The following is a 24,026-nucleotide window of genomic DNA, read 5'->3' as shown; positions in this document are numbered from 1 at the left end:
TGCGACTGTCAGAGTCAACGTGACTCCACTTCTCTGTATCCCATCGCATCTATAAAGTAAAATACTCAAGTCTACCCCTCCGTGTTACTGTCATGTCCCTAAATGGGAGGTGCTCAGTAAATAACAGCAGCTTTATGAAGGGATGAGAGAATAGGGAGGTTAAGTAGGTGAAGCCTCTGAGTATTGGGCTAAAGAGCTCAAATTTAATCTTATTGCTAATAGGAAGTCTGGGAATGTTTATATTTTGTATTTTAATACCAAGCGTTTTAAAGCTTCTTGGTGTGGTGCTAGAGAGAAGACAGCTGGGCAGGTAAAGGTGCTTGCCACCAAGCCTGAGGACCTGAGTTTGAAAGCTGACCCAAAAACTCATGGGGAAAGAAGAGACCCAACTCCTGAAGGTTGCCCTTTGACCTCCACACATGTGCCGTGCTAGTGACATCTACAGGCTACCCTCCCAAACGAAAATAAATGAATGTAAAATCTTTTTTGTTAAAAATGCATTAGCCAAATTATATCCTCACACTACTACTGTTTATCTAAGATCTTTGCATGAAGCACATAATGTCTAGATTTCAATAGCATTACCAAAATTCACACGAGGAGACTTAGTAACCTGGATAGACTGATAGTTTTTGGAAAAACGGTATCAATCAGGAGTAGCCTTCCAATAAAACAAAGCACCAAGATCAGGTGGTTTTCTTGTTAATTCAATGAAACATTCTTTTAAAATATTATTTTAAAAGTCTTGCAAATAAATAAAAACACCACACCCTGAATTAGCCAGATTCAAAGTCCATAAAACCCAATGAATACCTATACAGTTACTATAAGCATTCAGAATGGAAGCCATGAGCTTCACATTAAATTTTACACTTTGAGTATCAAATATATTTTATGCACTCCCACCATATTGAGCACTTTTTAAAATAGCCAGTGGCCATTTGTATTTCTCTCTTTTGAAAACTGACTATTCAGATCATTTGCCCATTTTTTGACTGGCAGTTTTGTTCTTTTGGTAATTTAAAGTCTGCGATTCTCTGTCGATTGTGGTGAAAATGTTCTCCCATGATGTGGGCCGTCTGTGAACTCTGCTGATTGTTTCCTTTGCCCAACAGAACCTTGGTTTTCATGTGGCCCCATCTGTTGAAACTTGGGGTTGCTTCCTGTGCTGTGGGTGTTCTATTTAAAAACTTCTTGCTGAGCCCAATATCTTGAAGGATAGCCCCTGGTACTATATTCAGAAACTTCCCATGTTTCAGGTTTTAAATAAGGTCTTTGATCGACTTTGAATTGATCTTTGTATAAGATAAAAGATACAAATCTAATTTCATCTTCTGCAAGCAAAGACGCAGTTTGGCCCCATCATTTGTTGAGTGGGCTATCTTTTATCTAAAGTGTGTTTCTGCCTCCTTTGTTAAAAATCAAGTGGGTATACCTTTGCCATTTTATTTCTGGGTCGTCTATTGCATTGGTGTCTATGCATCTGTTTTTACACCAGTCTTTATCACTATAGCTGTATGGTGTAATTTAACTTCAAGTGTTATAATAACCCAGAAGTGATCTTAGTCATCCATGCCTTTTGTAGTTTCATAAGAAATCTTGTATTATTTTTTTTCTATACCTGTAACACATGATCTGGGAATTTTGGTAGGTGTTTCATTGCTTCTGCGTATTAATTTTGCTAGTAAAGACATTTCCACAATATCAATTCTGTCTATCCAGGAACATAGACTATTTTGCCATTATGAAGTATCTTCTATGATTTCCTTTTTCGGTATCTTGAAATTTTTGTTGCAGGGGTCTATGTAGTGTGGATGAGAATGTCCCCTCACATATTTGCATACTTAGTCCCCAGTTAATGCACATATTGGGGAAGAGTTAGGAAGGGTGGCCTTGTTGGTGGGTGTGTCCTTATTGGAGGAAGTGTGTCTCTGGGGGTGGACTTTCAGGTTTCAGAAGTCTAGGCCAGGCCCAGCGACTTTCTCCTCTCCCTCTCTCTCTCTCTCTCTCTCTCTCCTCCTCCTCCTCCTCCTCCTCCTCCTCCTCCTCCTCCTCCTCCTCCTTCTCTCCCCTTGCTGCAGATCAGGACATAACTCTCAGCTACTTCTCCAGCACCATGTCTGTGTTCCTCCGTGCACCCCACCGTGATGACAACAGACTAAACCTCTGAAACCGTAAAGCAACCCCCCGAGTTAAATGATGTCTTTTATAGGGGTTACCTTGGTCATGGTGTCTCTTCACAGCAACAGAACAGTGGCTAAGATAAGGTCTTTCACTTCTTCGGTTAGATATATTCCTGAATATTTACTGGGGGAAGGTATTTTGAATGGAATATATTTCCTATCCATCAAAGATGGATTTAAAAAAATCAAACATTTAAAGAAGAAATTCCCTCTCTTTCCAAAAGCAGAAGCAGAGGCCATTTCTAAATCATCCTCAGAGGACAGCATTGCCCTTCAACCAAACCAGAAACATGGCAAGAAAGAAACTGCACATGACTATTGCTCATGAATGCGGATGTGAAGAGCTACAGCAGCGTAGCAACGGGGCAACCCGGCAGCACAGAAGACATTACACACCGATCACGTGGGACTCGTTCTGGAGACAGAAGAGGGGACCAGCATTTGAAAGTCAATCACTGCAGTTCACTGCACTGACAGACTAAGAAAGAAAATGTTTATGATCACACACACTAATAATAAATAAAATTTTAATTGAAGTTAGGCTTTTAAATCTCCTGTTCTGAAAAACACACTGTTAAAGGAAAATGTGCCTCAACATGAAGGAAACAAGTATGTTTAGGAATTAGGATGTGTCAAAAGAAAATGTAAGCCAACTGAACAAATTTTCAGTGGGCAAAGATAAAATGATTTTTGAGTAACAAATTAAGTACTATTGTCAAAGTACTATCAGATGTATAACCATGAGTCCTTACTGAAATAAGTATTGCCTCTGTAGACAATTTAAAGAAAAGAGACAAATCTTCTATATAAATATATTCTAAACAATTGATGTAGTGATTTTACTCTCAAGGAAAAGAAATGAAAGTCCCCACTTCTTCACAGCCAAAGAGTAGAGAATGGAAACAGAGAACAAGTCACTTTAGAAAGGAGGAGCTTGGTGCATGCCTTTAATCTCAGCATTCAAGAGGCTGGGGCAGGCAGATCTCTGTGAGTTCGAGGCCACCCTGATCTACAAAGTGAGACCAGGACAGCCAAGACTGCAAAGAGAATCCCTGTCTCAAAGAAAAGGAGAAGAAGAAGAAGAAGAAGAAGAGGAGGAGGAGGAGGAGGAGGAGGAGGAGGAGGAGGGGAGGGAGGGAGGGAGGGAGGGAGGGAGGGAGGGAGGGAGGGAGGGAGGGAGGGAGGGAGGGAGGAAGGAAGGAAGGAAGGAAGGAAGGAAGGAAGGAAGGAAGGGGCTTGGCAATCATTATGCTAGCCAAGGGATCAAGGCCAGCACCTGTTAGGAAACCATGTATCACAATGTGATGTCATAGAAACAGTACCCTAATCACAAGCCAAGCAAGTCCCAGTGGAAAATGTTTTATATGATACTGACCTGTCTCCTCCAAACCATCAAGCTCCTCAGACACATGAGACGTTCAAGCAATTGTTAGTCAATAGACTTTAATGACACAGGAAAACTAAGGGTCATGTGATACTCTGGGATGATCATGGATAAAAAGGAAGCCATAAACAAACCACAAAAAAATCAAAGTATGGGTTTTAAGGATGATATGTCAATAATTGTCCATTAATAATAAGCATATTATATCAGTAATGAGATGCCAACAGGGCATGAGATATACAGCAGCTGTCTAACACCGCCTGGATTTTTCTCAAAATCAAAAGCTTTTTAAAAACAAACGTATTTTTAAGATTTTTACCTATGTGTTTTGTACGACAGCATTAATAAGCTTGTCTCAGAGTCTCCATCATATATCAAAACAAGCCAGAGACCCAAAACCAGAGTTTAAAGAACACGGAGTCAGTCGGCTGTAAAGAAATGAGATTGTGTGCTGCTGACGTTTAACACGATCAGTACAAAAGTCAGAACGAAGAGAGCCAACAAACTTGAGAGTGGGGCGAGGTGGATGCCAAGGACCCCCTCTTCCACAAACAAAGTAACTAGACAGGTACAACTAGACAGGTACACACATATGCACACACACGGGTACATATACACACATGGGCTCATACACATGCACATGAGTGCACACACACACACACACACACACACACACACAGTTAGAAGGAGGTAGATAAAGCTAGCCTGGGAGAAGAAATCATTTCTTTCTCATCTGGTAGCAGCCTGAATTTAACTGCCATATAAGAAAACTGGGGTTGCCGTGGCAACTGACTGAGACCATACATTTAAGGCAGTTAATGCAGACTCTGGAACATAGTAAGTGTTCAGTTAATCTTAGTATTAGCTCAGGGCCTGCAGAAATGGATGCTGCAAGAAGGGGAACAGGGCCTCAGATTCATCAGAGCCGTACAACTCCTAAGTGTGGCCTAACTGAGAAACAGAGGAAGTAGCCATCGTTCGCCAGAGTCCGTCACTTCGGCTCATCGCTGTTCAGTGTATACAGCATGTCAGTATTCTACAGCCTGATGCTACACTAATTATTTGATGTACCGGTGCCAGACACTTGTACAGACAACAGTCTCACATTTACCTGCGTAATTAAAAACAAATGGTGCCTGACAGATGTTTAATTAGTTCTCAATTTCCTAGTGGGACAATGCTAGCATCTTGCAAAATAGATTTTGGTGAACAACTTGACCACAATAAACCTTTTAGAATAAAACTACTGGCTCTGACAAGCTGAGATTTTTTTTTCAGATTGTGATATCATTAATCATTTTAAGTGTTATGCCTCCCGTTGGCTAGAGTTAACTTATACCCTAGAGACGATGACACTTTATTACACTTAAAATAGAAAACTTTCTGTTCATTGCTATCCAAATACTACTTTAGGTAACTTCTAAGTCAGAAAACCATTTCTCTATTAAATGTAGAGAACATTAAAGAGAATTTAAAACAAAAAATTATTCCCCTGCACAATTTTCACACCCTAGTAGAAGGGAGAGGATATTAACAGCTATTATTGAAGAGTCTTCCACTTTTGCAAAATTGCTGCTGAAGATGGGTCTCTTCCAATTCTGAACACCAGCTGAACATCCATGCTTGGGTGAAATTGGTAGTGTCTCTGCATACATTAAAGTGTCTCACTCCTACTGTGCTGTATATACACTCTAACTATATTCTTTGTAAGATTCTAAGACTTCTGAAACCCACAAAAGATCACTGGGAATCACTGCAGCTGAGAAATACGATGAGCATACACTTTATCCAAAGTTGTTCCTGGGCCAAAGTTGTAGGAGTGGAAGGAAAGAGGGTACTTAGTCACTGTTCTATTGCTGTGAAGAGACACCACGTTCATGGCAACTCTTATAAAAGGAAGCGTTTAGCTGGGGGCTTACGGTTTCAGAGGCTTATAGTCCCTCATCATCATGGTGAGAAGCATGACAGCACGCTTGGCACTGGAGCAGTAGATGAGAGTTACATCCTGATCTGCAGGCAGCAGGCAGAGAGAAAGAGATAGAGACTGGGCCTGGCAGGAGTTTTAAAACTTCAATGCCCACCCCCAGTGACATGCTTCCTCCAACAATGCCATGCCTCCTAGTCCTTCTAATCCTTTCAAAGAGTTCCACTCCCTGGAGACTGCACATTCAAATACATGAGCCTAAGAGAGCCATATTTATTCCAACGATCACAGAAGGAAAGGGCTTCTAAGTTATCTAATAGCAAGATAATTGCTGCAGAATCTTGGGAAGCTGGATAGACAGATGTACACAGCCGTCTATGAATCTGGGGTGGACAATGTCACAGAGGACATGAGCCACTAAGCTATTCTTTTCTACCGCATGCAGCCAGGCAACTGGCCCTCCCCTGCTCTTCCTTGATGAAGCTAGGAGAAGGTCTGTTCTCAGAGATGCCAGGCACACCTGATGGGGAGGCAAGGAGCCCTGCTGTAAGCAGTTCTTAAGTGGTAGTCTGTACTATGAAGAGAATTAGCCAGCCTTCTCCTCCTTCTCTGCGCCTATAAAGCACTGGTGCCCAAGATCATCCTCTGAGGAGAAACTCACCAACATAAAAGATATCTGGAGTAAGAATTGAGCTTCTGTCAATTATCACAGAGATATCACACACACACACACACACACACACACACACACACACACACACACACATGCACCAGCAGGGTCCCACTGGAGACAAGCCCACAGGCACACGGTATTTCTATTGGGTTTGTTTAGTTCCCCACTGCTGAAAGCTAGAGGCTCAGGAGATGGTTATCTATGAAAGACAGAAACCAAAACAGATCAATGAACTTAGGGGACAGACAAAGGAGGGAACAGAGGAAAGATCTGAAATCAGTGTTCTCACCAAGACTCAATATGACAAGCGTTCATGAAAAGGAGAGGAAAATGTAGAGGCAGGGAGAGAAGAAAAGGAGAAGCGAGAAGAGAGGAAGAAAGGGATGGAAGAGAAACGGGGAGAGAGGAATTCAGAGAACAATAAAACACTAAGGTTAAAAATAACAAAGAACACCAACCAGGCCTGGGAACGAAGAAAGGTATTTTCAAATTGCAAAGACTTACCATTTTTACCTTTTGAAAATACATGTCAGGATGCTGGAGGATGTGCTTTTCCCTTTACCTCTCCCCACCCTACCCCCCAAAAAATGAAGGAAAAAGAAATAGAGGGTTAGAAAGATGGTTCATCAGTTAAGCACACTGGCTCTTCCTCCCAGGGACCTGGGTTCAATTCCCAGCACCCACATGGCAGCATACAACCATCTAATTCTGGTCTCAAGGGATCTGACACTCTCTTCTGGCTTCCTCAGGCATTGTACAAATGTGTCATTGCAGATACACATGCAGAAAAAAAAATACATAAAATAAAATAATCTCAAAAACTCTTTAAAAAGGAATAACGGAACCTGTGCTGATTCCTCAGTAAAATGCTTTCTCTGCAAGATAAGGGACCTGAGTTCAGACCTTCAATATGCGTATAAAAACCCAGGCATGGCACCACATGTCAGTAACCCCTGCACTGGAAGGCAGGGACAGGCTGGTCCTGGGGGTTCATTGGCAGGCCAGTCTAAATGAAGCAGTGAGCTTAAGGGTTAGTGAGGCACTGTCTCAAAAAATGAAGTGGAGAAGTGATTGATGAAGACATCATAATGTCAACCTCTGGCCTTTATGAGTATCCCCATGGGTGAGCAAACCTGCACACAAACATATACACATATGTACCTAACACACACACGCACACACACACAAATGTTGAAGAAAAAGATAAGAAGGACTCAAGAAAAGAGATCAGATTATCCCCTGGTGGCAGCTGTATGGCATGACTAACATGGCCTATGTGAGGACTGTGAGAGTTGAGGAAGGCTGGCTCCAAGGGACACACTGACACCTTATTATATTATTGTCACATTTGGCTGGAAACGGTGAGATTTTAGTTGTGAGATATCGGTGTTTACTTACCGGAACAGAGGAATGTAAAAGGACATTTTAAAATGGGCAGCTAGTGGGGCAGAGAAATCAAAGTTATATCAAAACAGGCACCCTCACCCCACCCTCACCCTCACCCCAGCCAGGAATAGTGCACAGTCCTAAGACCCTGTATGCCAAATAGTATTACCAACTTTGCTGAGTGGGGCTTTATAGAAAGTGTGTGTGTGTGTGTGTGTGTGTGTGTGTGTGTGTGTTTTAGAAGACAATAAGAAAATTAAATCCCTAATCTCCCCCAACAGAATAACAATAGGTAATGACTACAATTGTGGCGGTATTTAAGAAAATGTCATAGAAGTTTAGTTTTCAAAACTAAGGAAAAGGAGAGGGGGAATCAAAATTTAGAGCATAGTTTTCAAGGTTCAAATGCCCTGGCATGACCTCTCCAGAACAAACTATTTAGATAATTATTCCAACTAATTATATATTCATACATGTAGGCCCACGTTTAGCAGGGAAATAAGTAACATCTAACCAGCTTCATGTTTTCTAATCTCTGATGTGATCGTGCATTACCCAAAGTTGATGAGTAGCGGCTTACAAACAAGGGCGCTTACAGTCTTGATGAAGACTCAAAACAGGACTGGGCCCCAGTGTCCCCCCATTAGGTGGGACCTGTTTCTAGCCCTTCCTGTGACTCCTTTGGTCATTTTCATGGGTTGGTTTCTCGTTTGTTAAATGAGGTGGCCATACTCTGAACCGTTAAATATTTCCGGCATTAACATTCTGATCAAAATCTTACATCTGGTGGTGCGTGTTTCCCAAAAGGTGGGGTACCGGGTTCCACTCCGAACATTCACGGCGGAAGTCTCATGAGCAAAGCCAATAACTAGCACGCAATTATTGTACTTAAGACTACCTTTGCGTATGTTTAGGAATTTCTCTGTGCAGAGAGACTCAGAAGGCCGGAGCCTACGCAAATGCTAGGAACAAAGCTATAAAATCTGGACAAGAAGGTCTGCCAGTGAAGTCGGAAACAAGTGGAAAGCTCCACCATTCACTACCGTGTGTGCTCTCAGCAGCCTGTTCCCTCCCTCCATTGTATGTCACATGTTGTCATTCTACTTAAACCGCTGAGTAAGCACTGCCTTGATTTGGCTGTCTATTCAATTTATGCACTGGCTCGGTGACAGGTTCTAGATTATAGCTGGTTTTGTTTGTTTGTTTGCTTGCTTGCTTGCTTGCTTTTACCCACTCTCTAAGGCAGATTTCACAAAATGTCTTCCATCAAACTATCCCCACTCAGTGTTAACAGATGTCTTCAGGCAGACGTAAGCTAAGTCCAAGATAAGCTAAGCGAGAGAAACCCTGCACTACGGTACTAGATGGATCCGCCCAGGGCTGAGGCTTCACGGGACTGACTTTCCAACCCCGCACGGCAGATGAGAGGAAGACACTGGCCTTTCCTCCCCTTCCACTCACACAGCCAGGAAGCCTTCCCTCCATGGACCCTAGCACTTGGACACATTCCACAACGTATGTTATGGAGCAATTTCCATAAAAAGATCCTGCTTTTAAAAACGCTAAACCAGAATTGTCTTTATGTTTTCCCAATGAGCCATGGAGGCATGGCCATCATGTCAAACAGTCAAGGAAATTTTGTATATTATGTACAATAAGTAGGAGTCAAAATAATGGATCTTTATGCTCTGTATCAAAAAATCTGATGAGGGTCTCATCTGGGATACAAACTGTGGGTAGGAGAAGTAATTAGTGGCATTTTTCCCCTCACACCAAACCCAGAATTTAGCATCCTTTGGTCTCCAGGGATCACCTCTTCTGCTCCACCCTCCCTGTACTATGGCAGCAGAAAGGCCCACAAAATCAGGTTGTCATTTATTTACCCCACTTTAACTAGTGGCTTTCAGCTGGTCAAGCCATGGTTGGCTAGAAGTAATCGTACAAGTTGACAATCTAGCCAAAGGAAATGTATGACCATAAATATAATTGTTAGCTACACAGTTAGTTCTAGCCAGAACGCTGAGAAAACAGAAGCAAACGTCAACAAATAAGTCTATTGTTTGGCTAAAATAATTCCTGTTTCTCAATAATGTTGAGCACAGTAAAAAAGAGGTAGGAATTTTCTCTCAGGCAAGCAGCTGAGTCCATTATTCCATGAGCAGGAAAAAAAAAAACAAACTAATAATCTTTCAATATTACTTACCTGGATAATTAAAAGCTTTGGGGTGATTAACATGGTTCTCTCTCACAGCTTTTCCCTAAAATATGTAAGAATATATGTGTGCATATATGCATGTATGTATCATGTGTGTAGATATGTGAATGTGTATACAGGATAGTGATAATATGTACATGAGATTCTTCCATAAATGACCTTAAAAGAAATCAGAAAATTAGGAGGGGATTAAGAGGAAAAGTGTGGGAAGTTTGGGTTTAACACATATCAAAAATAGATGTTCATTTATTGACTAATAGTGTTCCTTAGCATTCAAAACAACATCTCAAGCTAAAAGTGTTGCTAAAGCAACTAAAATTTATTAAAAATTCTGTGAGAAGACAAGCTTTTTAATCTGGAGACTGACAATAAAAAGTTTAATGTATTCCAAACTATCCAGATGGAATTAACATGAAGCCAGCTCCCAGCTCCCAGAATTACCTTATCTTTTTTGTTTGGTTGGTTTTTGTTTTTTGAGACAGGGTTTCTCTGTGTGGCCTTGGCTGTCCTGGACTTGCTTTGTAAACCAGGCTGGGCTCCAACGCATAGAGATCCACCTGCCTCTGCCTCCCAGAGTGCTGGGATTGCAGGTGTGGGCCACCTCACCTACCTTTAGACATCTTTAACCTGGTCAGATCCACAGCTAAGACCAAGTACCATAGCATCCCAACCCAGTGTCCAGTGTCCTATGAAACTGCCTTCGAAGATGGCACAGACCTACCTGAATTACCTTAACTTGATCCAGAATATGTCTACTGACCAAAATAAGATGATTTTCGGTTGGTTCAACCACAGTGAGATTGTGTTGGGAGGAATTAGGGGTGCTAAATTGAGAATTCTGTGTCATACGTTTACCTAACAAAGAAAGCAAACACGGCTAGTTTATGTGCTAATGCTGGGTGCTAAGTGAATCAGCAATAATTGCCTTTCCTACAACTTCATTCAGTCTGTTTGGAAGTATCCACAGAAAAGGTTTATCTAGTATTTTTTTTTATCATAAACTAATCTGAAATCTTTTTCCATGTGTGTTGACCTAATGATTCTAATTCCACCTTATTTCTCTTGGGTCTGATCACCACATGGTCTCTGGCTTCCAACCTCCCCTGTGGTTGTTCCAGAACCTTCCCTCTGGCACCTTCCCCTGAGCTTTCAGAGTTCCAGCCTTGGGGAGCTCAGGCTTGGTGCTTTTCTTGCTCTGCCTGAGCGTCTCTCCAAGGCCATAGCCTCAGCTGCTTTGCAAAGCCAGGACTCTAGGCCAGACCTCTTCCCCAGGGGTGCAGAAACAGACACACAAAACAATTTGCTTTACACTTCTGGGAAAAACAAGGCCACAGGCATTCTGATCGTCCAGGACGTTCTTTCTCCTCAAACTCCAACTATCCCAATATAAACAGAGCAGTCGGTAAACATCTGATTAATTAAAATGCTGGCCAAGTAACTGTCTTGTTTAATTGAATATTTTCATTCAATCAAGGCCCAACCACTTTGAAGAGTAAATTATCAAATACCCTAACTTGGTATTAGTATTACATTGTTGAGTCTGCAGCTTAATTTCCGACCATATTGTACTTAGATTCAGATTATACCAGGCATTTAAATCATATGAGAAACTGCTCTCACTCATTACTGTGTCTGAGGCTCCCTTAGAATGTATTCATATTTCAATGTTGGTTATCCACATTCAAAACCAGCATCTTGTAGGTACTGTAAAAATGGCTCAAGGGTTAAGAACTCTTGTTGATCTTGCAACACCCATCTGTAACCCCAGTCCTAGGGGATGCAACACCCTCCTCCGACCTCAGGCACTAGGCACACACATGGTTCCCAGACATACATGGAGGCGAAACACCCATAAACATAAAATTGTAAATAGTTTTTTTGGAAAAAAACCAAAAACATGTTTTAGAGAAAAGTAAACTTGCAAGGAAAAACCCAATACTAAGCCTACAGGAGAAAAAAATTCATAATGGGTATTGAAATAAATAAATATGTAAGAGGAAAACATAAAATGAAAACTACAAGAACAAATGGTTAAACTCGGGGCCTTTACCTGAAACCAAGGCTGTCACTATTGGTTCTGAGGAATATTCTAGAATAATATGTAGTCCGGCTGAAGTATTCCAACAAATCAAGGCTACCTTTGAGATTGTGTCAGCAAGAATAAAGAAAGAACGCACCTGCCTCGGTTGTACTCTTCCAAGCTCCCTTGCTGCGGGTTCCTCTGAGCTCCCCTCAGAAGCAGCATCAGGATTCCGCTGCCTCCTCATCTGTCAGGTTGATACGCTGAGAAGTTTCATTGAGGTTTCCACAACGCTCAAAGCCCCGCAAATGTTCATTGCTTCCTGGTTTCTCAGCAGTTTGCAAAGCCTGAGTTCACAGTGTAATCACGAGGGACCCGGGAACTGTCAACCTGCTTCTTTGTTCATGTGCATAAAGATTTCCAAAGCGAATTAAACCATTGTTCTTGATTGGCAGGCGGTGCTAACCCAATGATTATTATGAACACGGAACTGCTGCGTACTCTCAAATTACTCCACGATCATGATTAGTAGACATAGTATTTTTTGTTTGCTTGTTTGTTTATCTGAATTGTACAGATAAGGGAGTGCTTTACCTCACTGCGTTGCCTAGTCAAGCCTCAGGCCCTGTGGTATACTCCCTCAAGGCAGGAAAATGGCCAGCCAGCCCCCACCCCCACCCCACCCCTTAGGAGCTCCAGCAGCCAGCCCTCCCTCCGCCCCAGACTTCCTTAACAGCCCCAACAGTCATTTTCTATAGGCTAGAACTATCATACCCAGCCCCGGAGCTGCAGAGTGCCCAGACCACGCCCTACAAGAAAAATCCCACCAATCCCTGAGCTCCCCCAAACTCAGGACTTGAAATCCCACCAATCCTCACCCTGGAAAGCTCGGCCCCCTAAGAAATCTTATACCTAAGCCCTGCTTGCTGTTTGGTTCCCTGTTGTCTTCTGGAAGCAGAGGTAGCCACCCCTGGATTCCTCCCTCCCAGTAAATCTCTTTTATGAGGTTTACTGCCTGGCATGACTCTCTCTTTGTGGAGCTGGGCTGAGGCTCCTCTGCTCCTTCCTCATCTCAGCTAGGGATACCCTCCCCTGGGCAACACTGAAGGGGAGGAATGGCAAGTGTTACTCCAGCTCTGCCGGGAATAACCTCCTTCAGGGCTGTGCCGCCTCTATTGAGGAGATTTCCTCTCAGAGCTGTGTGGCTCCTGGGCTCCTGTGTCTCAGGATGCCCTTCCAGTGGGATACTCTCCCACCTCAGAGGTGTGTGGTTCCTGGACTCCCAAGTCCCAGGATACCTTTCCATCCAAGCAGGAACACCAACACACTGGAGTCTCTCTTGTTGTGCTGTTAGGATTAGTTAATCAAGTCAAACAAAATAAACCATCTCATTTATAATGATAATAATCTTATTTCATCTTTCCCGATGCTTCTTCTTCACTTGGGGGGAAAAATATGAGGGCCTTTGTAGAAATGTGATAGGTGAGATTGGCTTTGTTGGAAGATTCTAAAATCTTCATGTGTATGAGAGAGGCATTGGCTTAGCAAAAGTTCATGTTGGTGGTTATCTGAACTGATAACAGCATCTCAACCATAAATCAGAGAAACCAAACATCTCATTTAGAAATAATAAAATTTAATAGACAAGAAAACATTAGCATCGGGAATACAACAGTAAATTGCCCTTTTCATTCAACAGCATGGAGAGTTATGTTGTTTTGTTGTTGTCAAACATTTAAAACTCTTTAAAACCAAATCAGCACATTGACATTAAGAAAAATATTGCCACAGCACATACAAAAACAACTTCGGCACTGCAGATATCACACAAAGTAGCAAACACAGAGTTGGTACAGAGCCTTCTGGAAATCTCTATTGCAGTAACTCAGCAGCTCGCTCGACATCACAGTTCAGACAAAATGAGCATCTTAAAAAGGAAACCTTACAAATATATAAATCCAAACCACAAAACCTCTTAAATGTTGTATTTACTCAAAGTACAAATGGAATTCTGGAAACCTCATCCACAATACTACCTAAAACTAGGGTTTCTGGAATCATAAGTGTATTTAGCTCTGAGTTGGGGTTTCAGTGTCATTGGATCACAGCCCACATAACTTTCTCATTACATGTACCTTGGGCATACATTTTCTCAAAGTCAGTAGTTACACAACTAAAATAAAACTCCTATTCAAGATAAGTACCCATTTTCCCTCAATACAGAGACTAAAGCTGGCCCCCTGCAACTATTTCACACAACAAATATTTCACCACAAACAAGTTAACAAAGTCTTGGTAAAGCCCTTTGCTAAGCATTATTGAGTATTACATTGTTAAGTCATCAATAATGAGTCTCAGAGACTAAGATGCATTCTTTCCCCTTTTTGCCTAGTTTCTGTGAACATTCTATCCCCCCCGATCTAAGGCCTACTAGACAATCTATTCCCATAAATATATACATTCAACACCATCACCGCTTCAGGAAAAGGAGTCCATACTTAAGATACATAGCTTATGTTTTTGTGGAAAGTAAGTTTAAGGACTCAAATCAATCCTCAAACTGACTGGATATCAGGCAGCCAGGAGTTAGCTACTTGGCCCCCTTCACTTCACTCCATTAACGTGCCTCTCTTTGAGCGAGGCATCACGTTGGCATGGCTCCACCTTCTCCTCTGCCTGGACTTCCGCTGGACGTGAATCTCAACATAAACCTGTGGCCCACTTGGGTTCTCAGGGCCCAGGCTGAGAGCAGCTGGCGGCCTATGGCTGGGTTTTCACCTTCCCGGCTTCCCCCAGCGTGCTGCAGGGGTCAGCAAAGTCAGCCCTGAGCACATTTCTAAAACAAGGGGGAGAAAATGAAACCTCCATAAACTGGTAACAACTCACTTAAATGGAACTTTGTTCAGGATGAGGGATGGGGCTGGTGGAGGAATGTGGTTAGAAATCAAACCAAACTAAAAATGCCTTACGGAATTACTTCAGTGAATATTTTCACATGCAAAAACTGCTCAGATCTACCCAGGGACGCCTGGGAAGAAAACACAGATGGAGAAAATGCCTGTGTTGAAGACAAAAGGCCATGCCCTGGCATGGGGTCTACGTCCATGCAAACCCCTCGGAGTTGTCCGTCTTCTATAGCAACATGCCCAAGGGGATAAGACTGAGGGACCCTGGGGCAGGCGGGACTGCAGAAGAGAAATGGATCTGAGAGAAGTATCTCAGAGAAGTATCACCTTTAGAGAGAAAGCACCTGAAGATGATTAGGGGCTCCAGCACTGGGAGAACGGGGGCCACATCCATGTGTTTTAGAGCAACCTACCTCTGACACCTACCTACCATCACGGGATGCCCTTAACTTCAAGGAGGACTTCATTCATGCCCTAGAGTTTCACGAAGACCCTGCCACAGGGTAACACGCCTGGCCTGGCACCTGCTGAAGGCACTCACTGGGACCCTAGCTTTGCACCGGGACATCTCACAGCTATCAGAGGGCCAGGAAAGCTATGCTACACCCAACTTTGCATCTTGGCTAACCCCTATGTAGAAGTGAACTTTTTAAAAAAAAATTTTCAGAATCCAGGAAAACCCACCACACCAACATCTGGATGGAAAATGGACCACAGACGTACGACCAAGGGCTTTGTTGAGGTTTAGCTCATTGTAGAGAATACAAAAGAAAGCAAATTGGGTCGTACATCCTTTGAACATAGCCACATGTGCCAAATTTCCTATTTTGAACATTGATTAAGAAGGAAGCGCCATACAGTCCAGAAATTCATGACAGACGCATTGGCAAAACCCGTATACCATAAGGATGACAAGGCTAGAGGGGACGAGGCTAACGAAGACCACGCCAAGGGTGACCTTCTTAGACACCAGTAGGTAGATCCCTAAGGGCAAGGAGCTGAAGTACAGCAACCCTAGCAGCCACACTAACACCCGGATGGACGTCTGGAAGAGCAGGGAGGTGCAGTTCCACACTGTCCAGTTGTGGGACACGGTGGTGACAGAGTCGAAACTTGCCGGCCTGTAGAATTCTACCACGGGGGTGGAGCTGAGAGAGGGGGAGCTCTCCCTCTGCACCTCCATGATGGTGATAACCAAGCAGTTGGAGGAGGTGTGGGAAGGACTGACCAGGGAAGCCAGCCTCTTGGGGGTGAGCAGCAGCTCAGTGGGGTTCTCAGGCAGACATTTCTTCCCTTTGCCTCCACAAGTCAAGTTTACGAGGATGTTGTTGTCGTCGGGCAGGCTGCTCACTTCATCATCCGGCAGGCATGTCTCGAACCTGCAGAAGGGACAGACGATGACGCCTTGGGGAGAGTCCCCAAAGTCTATGATCTTGTAGAGGCATTTGGCACACACCCTGTGACAACACTCCAGGACCTTGGGCTTCCTCTGCTTCAGGTTGTACCGGTTGTAACAGATCTTGCACTCTAGCTCATCCGAGACCTGAGCCTCCACAGGCTCTTCCAGGGGCTGGCTGGCCATCTTGAGTTAGGAATGCAATCTTTTGTAGATGTGCCTGGCTGAGGCGTGTCTTGGATTACAGAATCCCTCTGAAGATCACATCATCCAAGTCAGGCAAGGGGGCTGGAAGGGCAGGAAAAGAAGGGAGAGAATCCAGAAGCCTTTTGAACATTTTCAGCTCCTCTGTCTCTGACACATACTTTCTAAGGCCGCCTGAAGGATCTGCAAAGGAAAAAAAAGCAGAGATAATAATAGAGCAAACAGATCAGTGAAAAGAGGTTTCAGAGAACTGCTTCCTGGCATTCTCTCAACCCCAAGGACCAGGAGAAATCGACCTAAGTAATTAAATCCCTTTCTCTTCCACCTTTCTGGCTCTGGGACATGTCTGTGCTTCAGTCCACCAACATCGTAAGAAGGGACTAAGTCCTCATGTGTGTGAAGCGCACCGGGGTTCACCTCAGTACCACATGCTCTGCAACAATGTCTGCTGTAGCTAGGGCAGAGCATCACTTTGAAATCTGCATCAATTCTTGGTCTCTTTGAAACATGGGACTCATTCACAGCACCATTATAGAAAATAGCTGAGTACCTCCCACAGCGCTTACAAGCTTGTCTAAGAACCTTCTTGCTGTCGCTTACTTGTTTCTTTGTGACAGTCTTACTATATAGCTCAGGCTGGCCCCAAACTCACTACATAGCCCATGCTGACATGAACTCAGCAACCTTCTGACTCAGGCTCATGAATGCTGAGATTCGGGACTATGGCCCACCACGTCAGCTTCCCAAGAAAAGTCTTAAGGGTAAGCATTAAGAACGTGTTTTCTCAGGAAGCGTTTTGCTGGAGCTAGGAGCACTGGTGAGTGAAGCAGATGGTTTTCCCTTCTTCATCTATTTCACAAAGCCCTTAATATTTGACTGTTTGATTCCAATTTTTGTTTCAAAGCCAGTCTTGGGTATACACATTTATACAAAGGAAACTTAATCCTTTTGATGTACGCACTCTAAACACATCCAATTCCCAAGAGAGAAAAGCAAGCATGGGAAACACATATGATTAACACATACATACCACAAACACAGGAAAAGTCATTTGTGGGTGGCTATTAGGAAATACTCACTATTCACCATCCCACCTACTCTCGTGTGTCACGAGAATTCTCCGTCTATGGTAAGCAGAGGCCTGCAGGCCTGATACGAGCAACAGATACATCATCGGCACTGGCTTTGGACAAAGGACAGAAGGTTTATTCATGTGCACAGTGGGTCGCCTGTAGTCAGTATCAGAGAAAGAGCAATGGTGTGGGGAAAGTTCACATTATTTCCATTAGCTTTAATATGTGTGATATTTGGGGGAGTAGTTCTATCTTGAGTCACACTCTGCTTGCAAAGTATCAAAATGGATTTGAATTTCTGAACACAGTCCTCAGAGCAATAATAGCAGGAGGCAGTTAGAGGATTTCTGGAGACAGCAACTGTCTGCCCTTCGGAATTTGCTATGGATCACACCACCCTTAAGGGAAGAGGCAGGGAAGCACTAAATTAACCTTGGGCAGTATTAAAGTCAAGAGTATGTGCTGTCTTCCTTCTTATTTATGAGTTTCGCTAATTTTCAACTGACTTCTTATTCTATGGGACTGTGCAATGAGCAAGAAGTGTGCTTGTGGTACTTTTTCAATGGACTCTTTGGTTATGAACCAAAAATTATACATAGACTTTTTCATCTCTATTCAAAATTTTCTGTCCTGTGTGGAGTCTGGGAATCAAATGTGTGTTTATTCTGTCAAGGAGCCAGGAGCTTTGAGGCTTCTGAACTAGTGTGAACAATAGTAAAACGTGTTCTTTAAAAGTCACATAAAACTCATCGGCAGTTCTATAGCCTGCCATTGCTGTTTTCAAAGCTGGCTCTTTAATCGCTTCCCCACTTGTCTGATATTTACTGTCCACTTCTGTTTCTTCTTGGGTCAAATTTGGACACTTAGATCTGACAAAAAAAAAAAAAGTGTACTTCATCTGAGTCCTCAAATTCTTCATCAAATAGTTGAACAAATTTTCTTCATTGTCTTCTTAGATTATCCCTGTATCTCCAAATACATTCCTTCTCATTTACCCATGTTTATTTTTTGTTGCTTTTCAAATCACACACACAGATTTTTATACCAAGTTTATTGTGCTTATTGAAGCATTAGCTATCTAATTCATTTATCTTATTGGGTTTGTTTCCTTCATTTCAGCTTTTTTCTGTATTATTTCCTCTAATTTACCTTAGAGTATTTTTTCATTCTTTTTTCTCATTTTATAATAAAAACACACTGTATTTTCATTTAAATTATAAAGGTATGTCAAGGCAGCCACTTCCCACTGCCTACAGCTTTCGCTCTCTGGAAGCTTTTATAGTCTTTTATACAGCTTGATATTTGACCTTACTGTTGCTGCTGTGAGGGTCTCACTGTGTATCCCTGGCTGGCCTGGAACTTGACCAAGCTAGCTTCTAGCTCACAGAGATCCACCCACCACTGTCTCCCCAGTGCTGGAATTAAAGGTGTGCACCACCATGCCTGGCTCATTTGACTTTTAAATTATCCTTTGATACAAAGGTTATGTCAATTGTATCATTTATCAGTAGTAAAAAAAAAAATTATCACCTTCATTTATTTATTTCTATTAATGGATTATGATCAGAGATGAGAACTCCAAAGACCTCTTTCCCTTTGAATATATTGTTCTTTGTAACCAAGTGTGTGCTCAACTTTTCTAAGAGTTCCAGGAACAAAACGTTCTGTATTCGAGAGACATCAGACCCAGTACGGCTATTAAACACAACTTTGTATCTATTGCTTATCATCCCCACAGTGGATGTAAGATTACGGAGGACACAGGTGAACAGGGTTTATTAAAGAGCCTGGCAGAATCATATTTGTATTTCTAACAGCTTTGCTTTACAAGGTTCCATGGTACACTACTTTATAGGTGCCCCCATATGTGCCTGTGTATGAGTGTACGCATGTGTGTGAGCGTGTATGTGAATATGTGTGTGTGTTGTATGTAGGGTCTTTCACATGCTGGACAAATGTTCTACTCCTAAGCCACTACTGTGGCCCCACTTTTTAAAATACTTTATTTTGACACAGGATTTCAGTAAGTTACTCAAGCTGGGCTTTAACTCACTGTGTAGCCAGGTTAGTCTTACACTCACAACGCCTTCAGCCCCAGCTGCCCAAGCAGCTCTTATGCCGGCACCACCAGGCCCATCTTGGGATTTGCCTTCTCACTCACTCAAACAGGCTCAAAATAAAAATAAGAAAATAAAATGCATTAGTTTTATTCATCTGTATATACATATCTATATCTAGATATGTATATACACGTAATATATCTAGATATGTATATACACGTAACAATAGATTATAAGATAGGGAGACAAGGGAACATGAAAGAAATTGAGAGTGAGGGGTGAGAGGGATATAGATGGAATATTCATGTATAAAGTTTCAAAAAAAATAAATTACAACAAAAATGGACCTAGATATGACCCCATGGTTAGCGCTCTGGACTTTGAATCCAGTGATCCGAGTTCAAATCTCAGTGGGCCCTGTAATTTCCTCTTCTTCACTGGGAGGGCTATCGTTCTGGTGAGCAGGCCAGTTCTTAGTACTCTTCCTCTTGAGCAGTTTTGTCATAAAATGAGAAATGAGATCCCTACGTTCTTACATAACGACTTTTAATCCCAGGAGGGAAACAGCTGGCTGCCTGTGTGCAGCCTGTTCAGCTGCTGCTGTTTCTCTCCAGGCTCTCTCGGTACTCCTCAGGCTCTAGTCTCTGCTGCCAGGGGTGAGACACCCGCAGCCAGCCAATGCTTCTTCACAGAAGGTCATTTGCTCTCTGACTGGAAGCTGCTTAGAGACTGCCTCTTTGGCATTCAAGAGCTCCAACACAAGCAGAGGTGCCTTGAATCACCTCCGAGAACGTGTTTTTTGTATTTGTCTGATTACTTCCTGTGGCTCTCCTGCTAACACACATTCTAGCTCCTAGATTGGCGTTTTCCAAAGAAGCCCATCCCGTTATATTTTCATTCTGTGTTTCAGACCCCTCCACTTGACTAACTACACTATCGGTTCTCTCAAGAACACTCATCATGTCTTGCAGCTCATCCACCGGACTGTGTGATGAGGAAGCCACACAGCTCCTCCCCTGAACATCGTTTTGTCCGGCGTGTCCATCTCCTGTGTGCTCACTGTCCTTGTCTGTCTCCAGCTGCCACTCTGTGATGTGAAACATGATGCCAGCTGTTCTCGCAGACGGCTTCTCCTTTGGCTGCGGTGACACCATGATCACTCGTAACATGACTGGGGTCCTGATGTGACTATTGTAGGAGCCACATGTCTGCAGTCCTGTGAGGGGTAGGAAATGGTCTCCGCCCCTGGCCCCATGGGGATACTGGAGAAGACATGGGGTACAGCCAAGTCATAGAAGACAGTCCTTCTCCAAAGCCTGGGACACAGGGGGAATGCGGCAGCCCAGCTGTTTGTGACACCTTGGTCTTTTACAGCGTATATATATATACACACACACACACACACACAGAGAGAGAGAGAGAGGGAGAGAGAGAAAGAAAGAGACAGAGACAGACAGACAGACAGACACAGATACAAAAATGAGACAGACCCAGACAGACATACAGACAGACAGACAGACAGGGAGAGAGAAGAAGGGTGATTTTCAATTCTCCTCCTCCTAGAGGTCCTCCACCCTCCAGGCTCCTCACAGCGTCCAGCACACCCCTCTTCCCATGGTACCATCAGGCTCCATCTTTAATGCCAGCCCAGCCCAGAGAAAAACACATTATCTGTGCCTAATTCTTCATCTTCAGCTCAGCTCACAGGGCTGTGGTTGCACCTGAACTTGAGCTCTAACTCCAAGACAAGCATGGGGAGAGGAGGCAGACATGGGTAAGGACAGGACGGTAAGCTGCTTTAGCTCGCTGCCTCCCAGACTCTTTGCCAACTGTAATTCCTGGAAGCCTTTCTTCACAAGCATTGATCCACATGGGAAGCTGTGATAAAAGTTGAATTTGTAGAGAACATTGTTAATATCAGCCATGCTCCCCACGACATAAAGGACTGTAATAAGCTGATTTCCATTCCTCATTCATAACTTAACTTTAAAATTCACATTTTCTAAATGTTCTGTATTTTTTTTTCTTTTTGGATGGAAGATTATTTGCTGCCCAAGAGTAAGCATATTTTTGCTGCTCACTTGCTATCTTTCCATTTGTTTTATTTATTTTTTATTTTATGTGAATCAATTTTTTGCCTGCATGTATATCTGTGTGAAGGTGTTGGAACTCCTGGAGCTGGAGTTACAGACAGTGGTGAGCTGCCATTTGGGTGCCGGGAATCGAACCCGGGTCCTCTGAAAGACCAGTCAGTACTCTTAACCACTGAGTCACCTCTCCAGGCCTGTGGCGTTTTTCTTAAATAATACTTTCTTCAACTTTTACATTGCAATTCAAATAGTTATACTACTATATGCCGGTTACATTAGAAGGCCACTAGATAAGACATCTCCATGTTTTCCCTTTAAACAATTTCTATAATTTTTAGAATGTGGACTGTTTGCAGACTGGGAAATAGCACACAAGCATGAGGGCTGAGATCAGGTCCTCAGCACCTACATAAAAAGTCAAATGCAGCAGCCACGCCTGTAATCTCAGCCCTGGAGGAGTGGAGGCAGGAGGATTCCTAGAGTTTGCTGGCAAGCTCATCCAAGCTGAACTGGTGAACTCCAGGGTCAGGTTCAATGACACGCTGTCTCAAACAGCAAAATGAAAAGTCACCTGATAGTGACCTCCGGCTTCTACACCCCAACACCCCACCCCCACCCGACAGCCATACACATACACACACACACACACACACACACACACACACGACTTCAGACTGCTCAGAATCTCTCCTATTTGGAGCTTCTTTCCTAGATTTCCATTATGTAACTCTGTTATGACAAATTCTAAATGATTTCATAGTAGATAAATCACTTTGCCTAATACTGTTTACCATGACCCTTAGCCTGAAAATTCTCCACAGTAGTTCTCCACAGAGCTGACAAACACCCTCTACAATGTAGCTTTCTTTTAAGTCATCAGCGGTGGAGAGACCTGTTTCTGCATCCTTTAATCAGCAGGCATGGGGCTGCCTTTCGGCCAACAGTGTGAAAGGGAAGCGGCCCTGTGAAAGTGCTGAAGCCTGACCTCCAGATGCCTGGTGCTTCTCTTGTCTCTCTTACAGCCTTGAGGCCACTGTGGAAGAAACCAAACTCAGACTTCTGAAAATCAGGAGCCACAGAAGCAGCAATTCCAGTCTAAAGAACAAAACCAACATAGACCATCCAGCACCAACTTACCCCCCTGGACCAACCACCTCATTTGAAGGAGTGGCCCCAAGAAAGATCTTCCAAAACATCACCCCAGGGATTCAGTAAAGATGCTGACTCATGTGCAAAGGACAGTCTGGTTGCTCTAAGCCATTCCACGTTCAAAGCTGTGTGTTTTATGGCAACAGATAGCCACAATATGCTATACTATTTCCAGATTAATCCAAAGTCAGTTTCTATCCAATAAAAGTATTTCCCTTCACTTAGCAATAGATAGCATTCCTGCCTGCAAGCTCTGAAGTTCCCTGAGTTGCAGCCATTGTGATTATGTTAGAAATGATTGGCCAAACAAAGGCTTGTACGTATTCTTCTGGACCTAAGCCTTTATTGTTCTTAGTATAACAACATCCATCAATTAAGAACTCAAACATTTTAGAGACATCAAACGAGCTCCACAGTACTAAGGCACAAGTGTAATTCCGAAGGTACTGACATGAACACCCATGGGAGGTAAGTCTCTTCCCAAGACGACAGAAGTTCAAATACAAGAGAGCACATGGGAGATAAAGCTCAATTCAATCACATTGCTTCCTATTCCAAGGCTGTGTTCTGTGTTATCTGCGTTATGCACTGACCAAGTGAATTAGCTGACAGGTAGTGGGGTGAGTTCTGTTTCTTCAAACTATCTCAAGTACCAGGTCTCATGGAGCCTGAGTCATGCTCGCAAAAGCCATCCAGCCATCTGAACTTGGCATTAATGGGATAGATTATATTTCCTCCCCCCATATGAAACCACAACTACCAAGTTTCACTCTCATTTCCTGGATACCCCTCCTGTCCTGGAGAATAAATTATCACCGGCACTGACAGAGATGATAGGAAGAGATATTTCAAATGGATGCAAGTGCTGTGTTCATTATCTGTGGCTGCTGTACTGAGGCTTGCTCCTCTCCAATTTCTTTCTGAAGCAAATGGAGCATCACTCTTCAAACATTTTCATTTCTCCACCATCAGTTTTCATGACATCCTAAGTTCTTTGACTAATACCTCTATCCCTCTGCACATAGCGTGGCAGAGTATTGGTTTTTAATCTAAGCTATTAATAAATCATACAGAGGTGCCTTTTTTCTTGATGTCATTTCTCTCCTTCATAAGATCGCCTGCTCCTGATCTTATTGTATATGGTATTTGAGTCTCAAATTAAGCTTAAGCCACAGATTTGTGACCTGCCCCCAAGAAAATGCAGTTGGAGGCTGAATTCTGGCTAGGGCTTGAGTCATCTGACTCTGATGTAGCAGTATCTGCTCATCAGCCTCTGACATCAGTCCTAATAGTCAAAGTTCTCCCTTAAGGAACATTAGTAGCTTCTAACTCTGTACCTCAGAGTTAAGATGTGTGTTATGCA

At 43.0% G+C, this 24,026-nt stretch overlaps 1 protein-coding gene and 1 long non-coding RNA gene across 4 annotated transcripts in view; both read right to left on the bottom strand.

The window, feature by feature from the left end:
• Window positions 1-12,025, bottom strand: part of LOC132649281 (uncharacterized) — a 75,189-nt gene extending 63,164 nt beyond the window's left edge. The window contains exon 1 of the long non-coding RNA XR_009587727.1: window positions 11,943-12,025. This is a non-coding gene — a long non-coding RNA (uncharacterized LOC132649281). The remainder of the gene's footprint in view (window positions 1-11,942) is intronic.
• A 1,386-nt stretch (window positions 12,026-13,411) lies between these two features.
• Window positions 13,412-24,026, bottom strand: part of Rnf182 (ring finger protein 182) — a 62,896-nt gene continuing 52,281 nt past the window's right edge. For all 3 annotated transcript variants that reach the window (XM_060372371.1, XM_021630294.2, XM_060372372.1), the window contains exon 2: window positions 13,412-16,474. In XM_060372371.1, coding sequence (XP_060228354.1) covers window positions 15,530-16,273 — 744 coding nt within the window. In that variant the 5' untranslated portion in view covers window positions 16,274-16,474 and the 3' untranslated portion in view covers window positions 13,412-15,529. The remainder of the gene's footprint in view (window positions 16,475-24,026) is intronic.

The sequence above is a fragment of the Meriones unguiculatus genome, chromosome 19, assembly GCF_030254825.1.
Source record: "Meriones unguiculatus strain TT.TT164.6M chromosome 19, Bangor_MerUng_6.1, whole genome shotgun sequence".
Classification (NCBI taxonomy): Eukaryota; Metazoa; Chordata; class Mammalia; order Rodentia; family Muridae; genus Meriones; species Meriones unguiculatus.
Note: the sequence above shows the minus strand (reverse complement) of the source record. Positions and strands in the feature narration are given on the sequence as shown.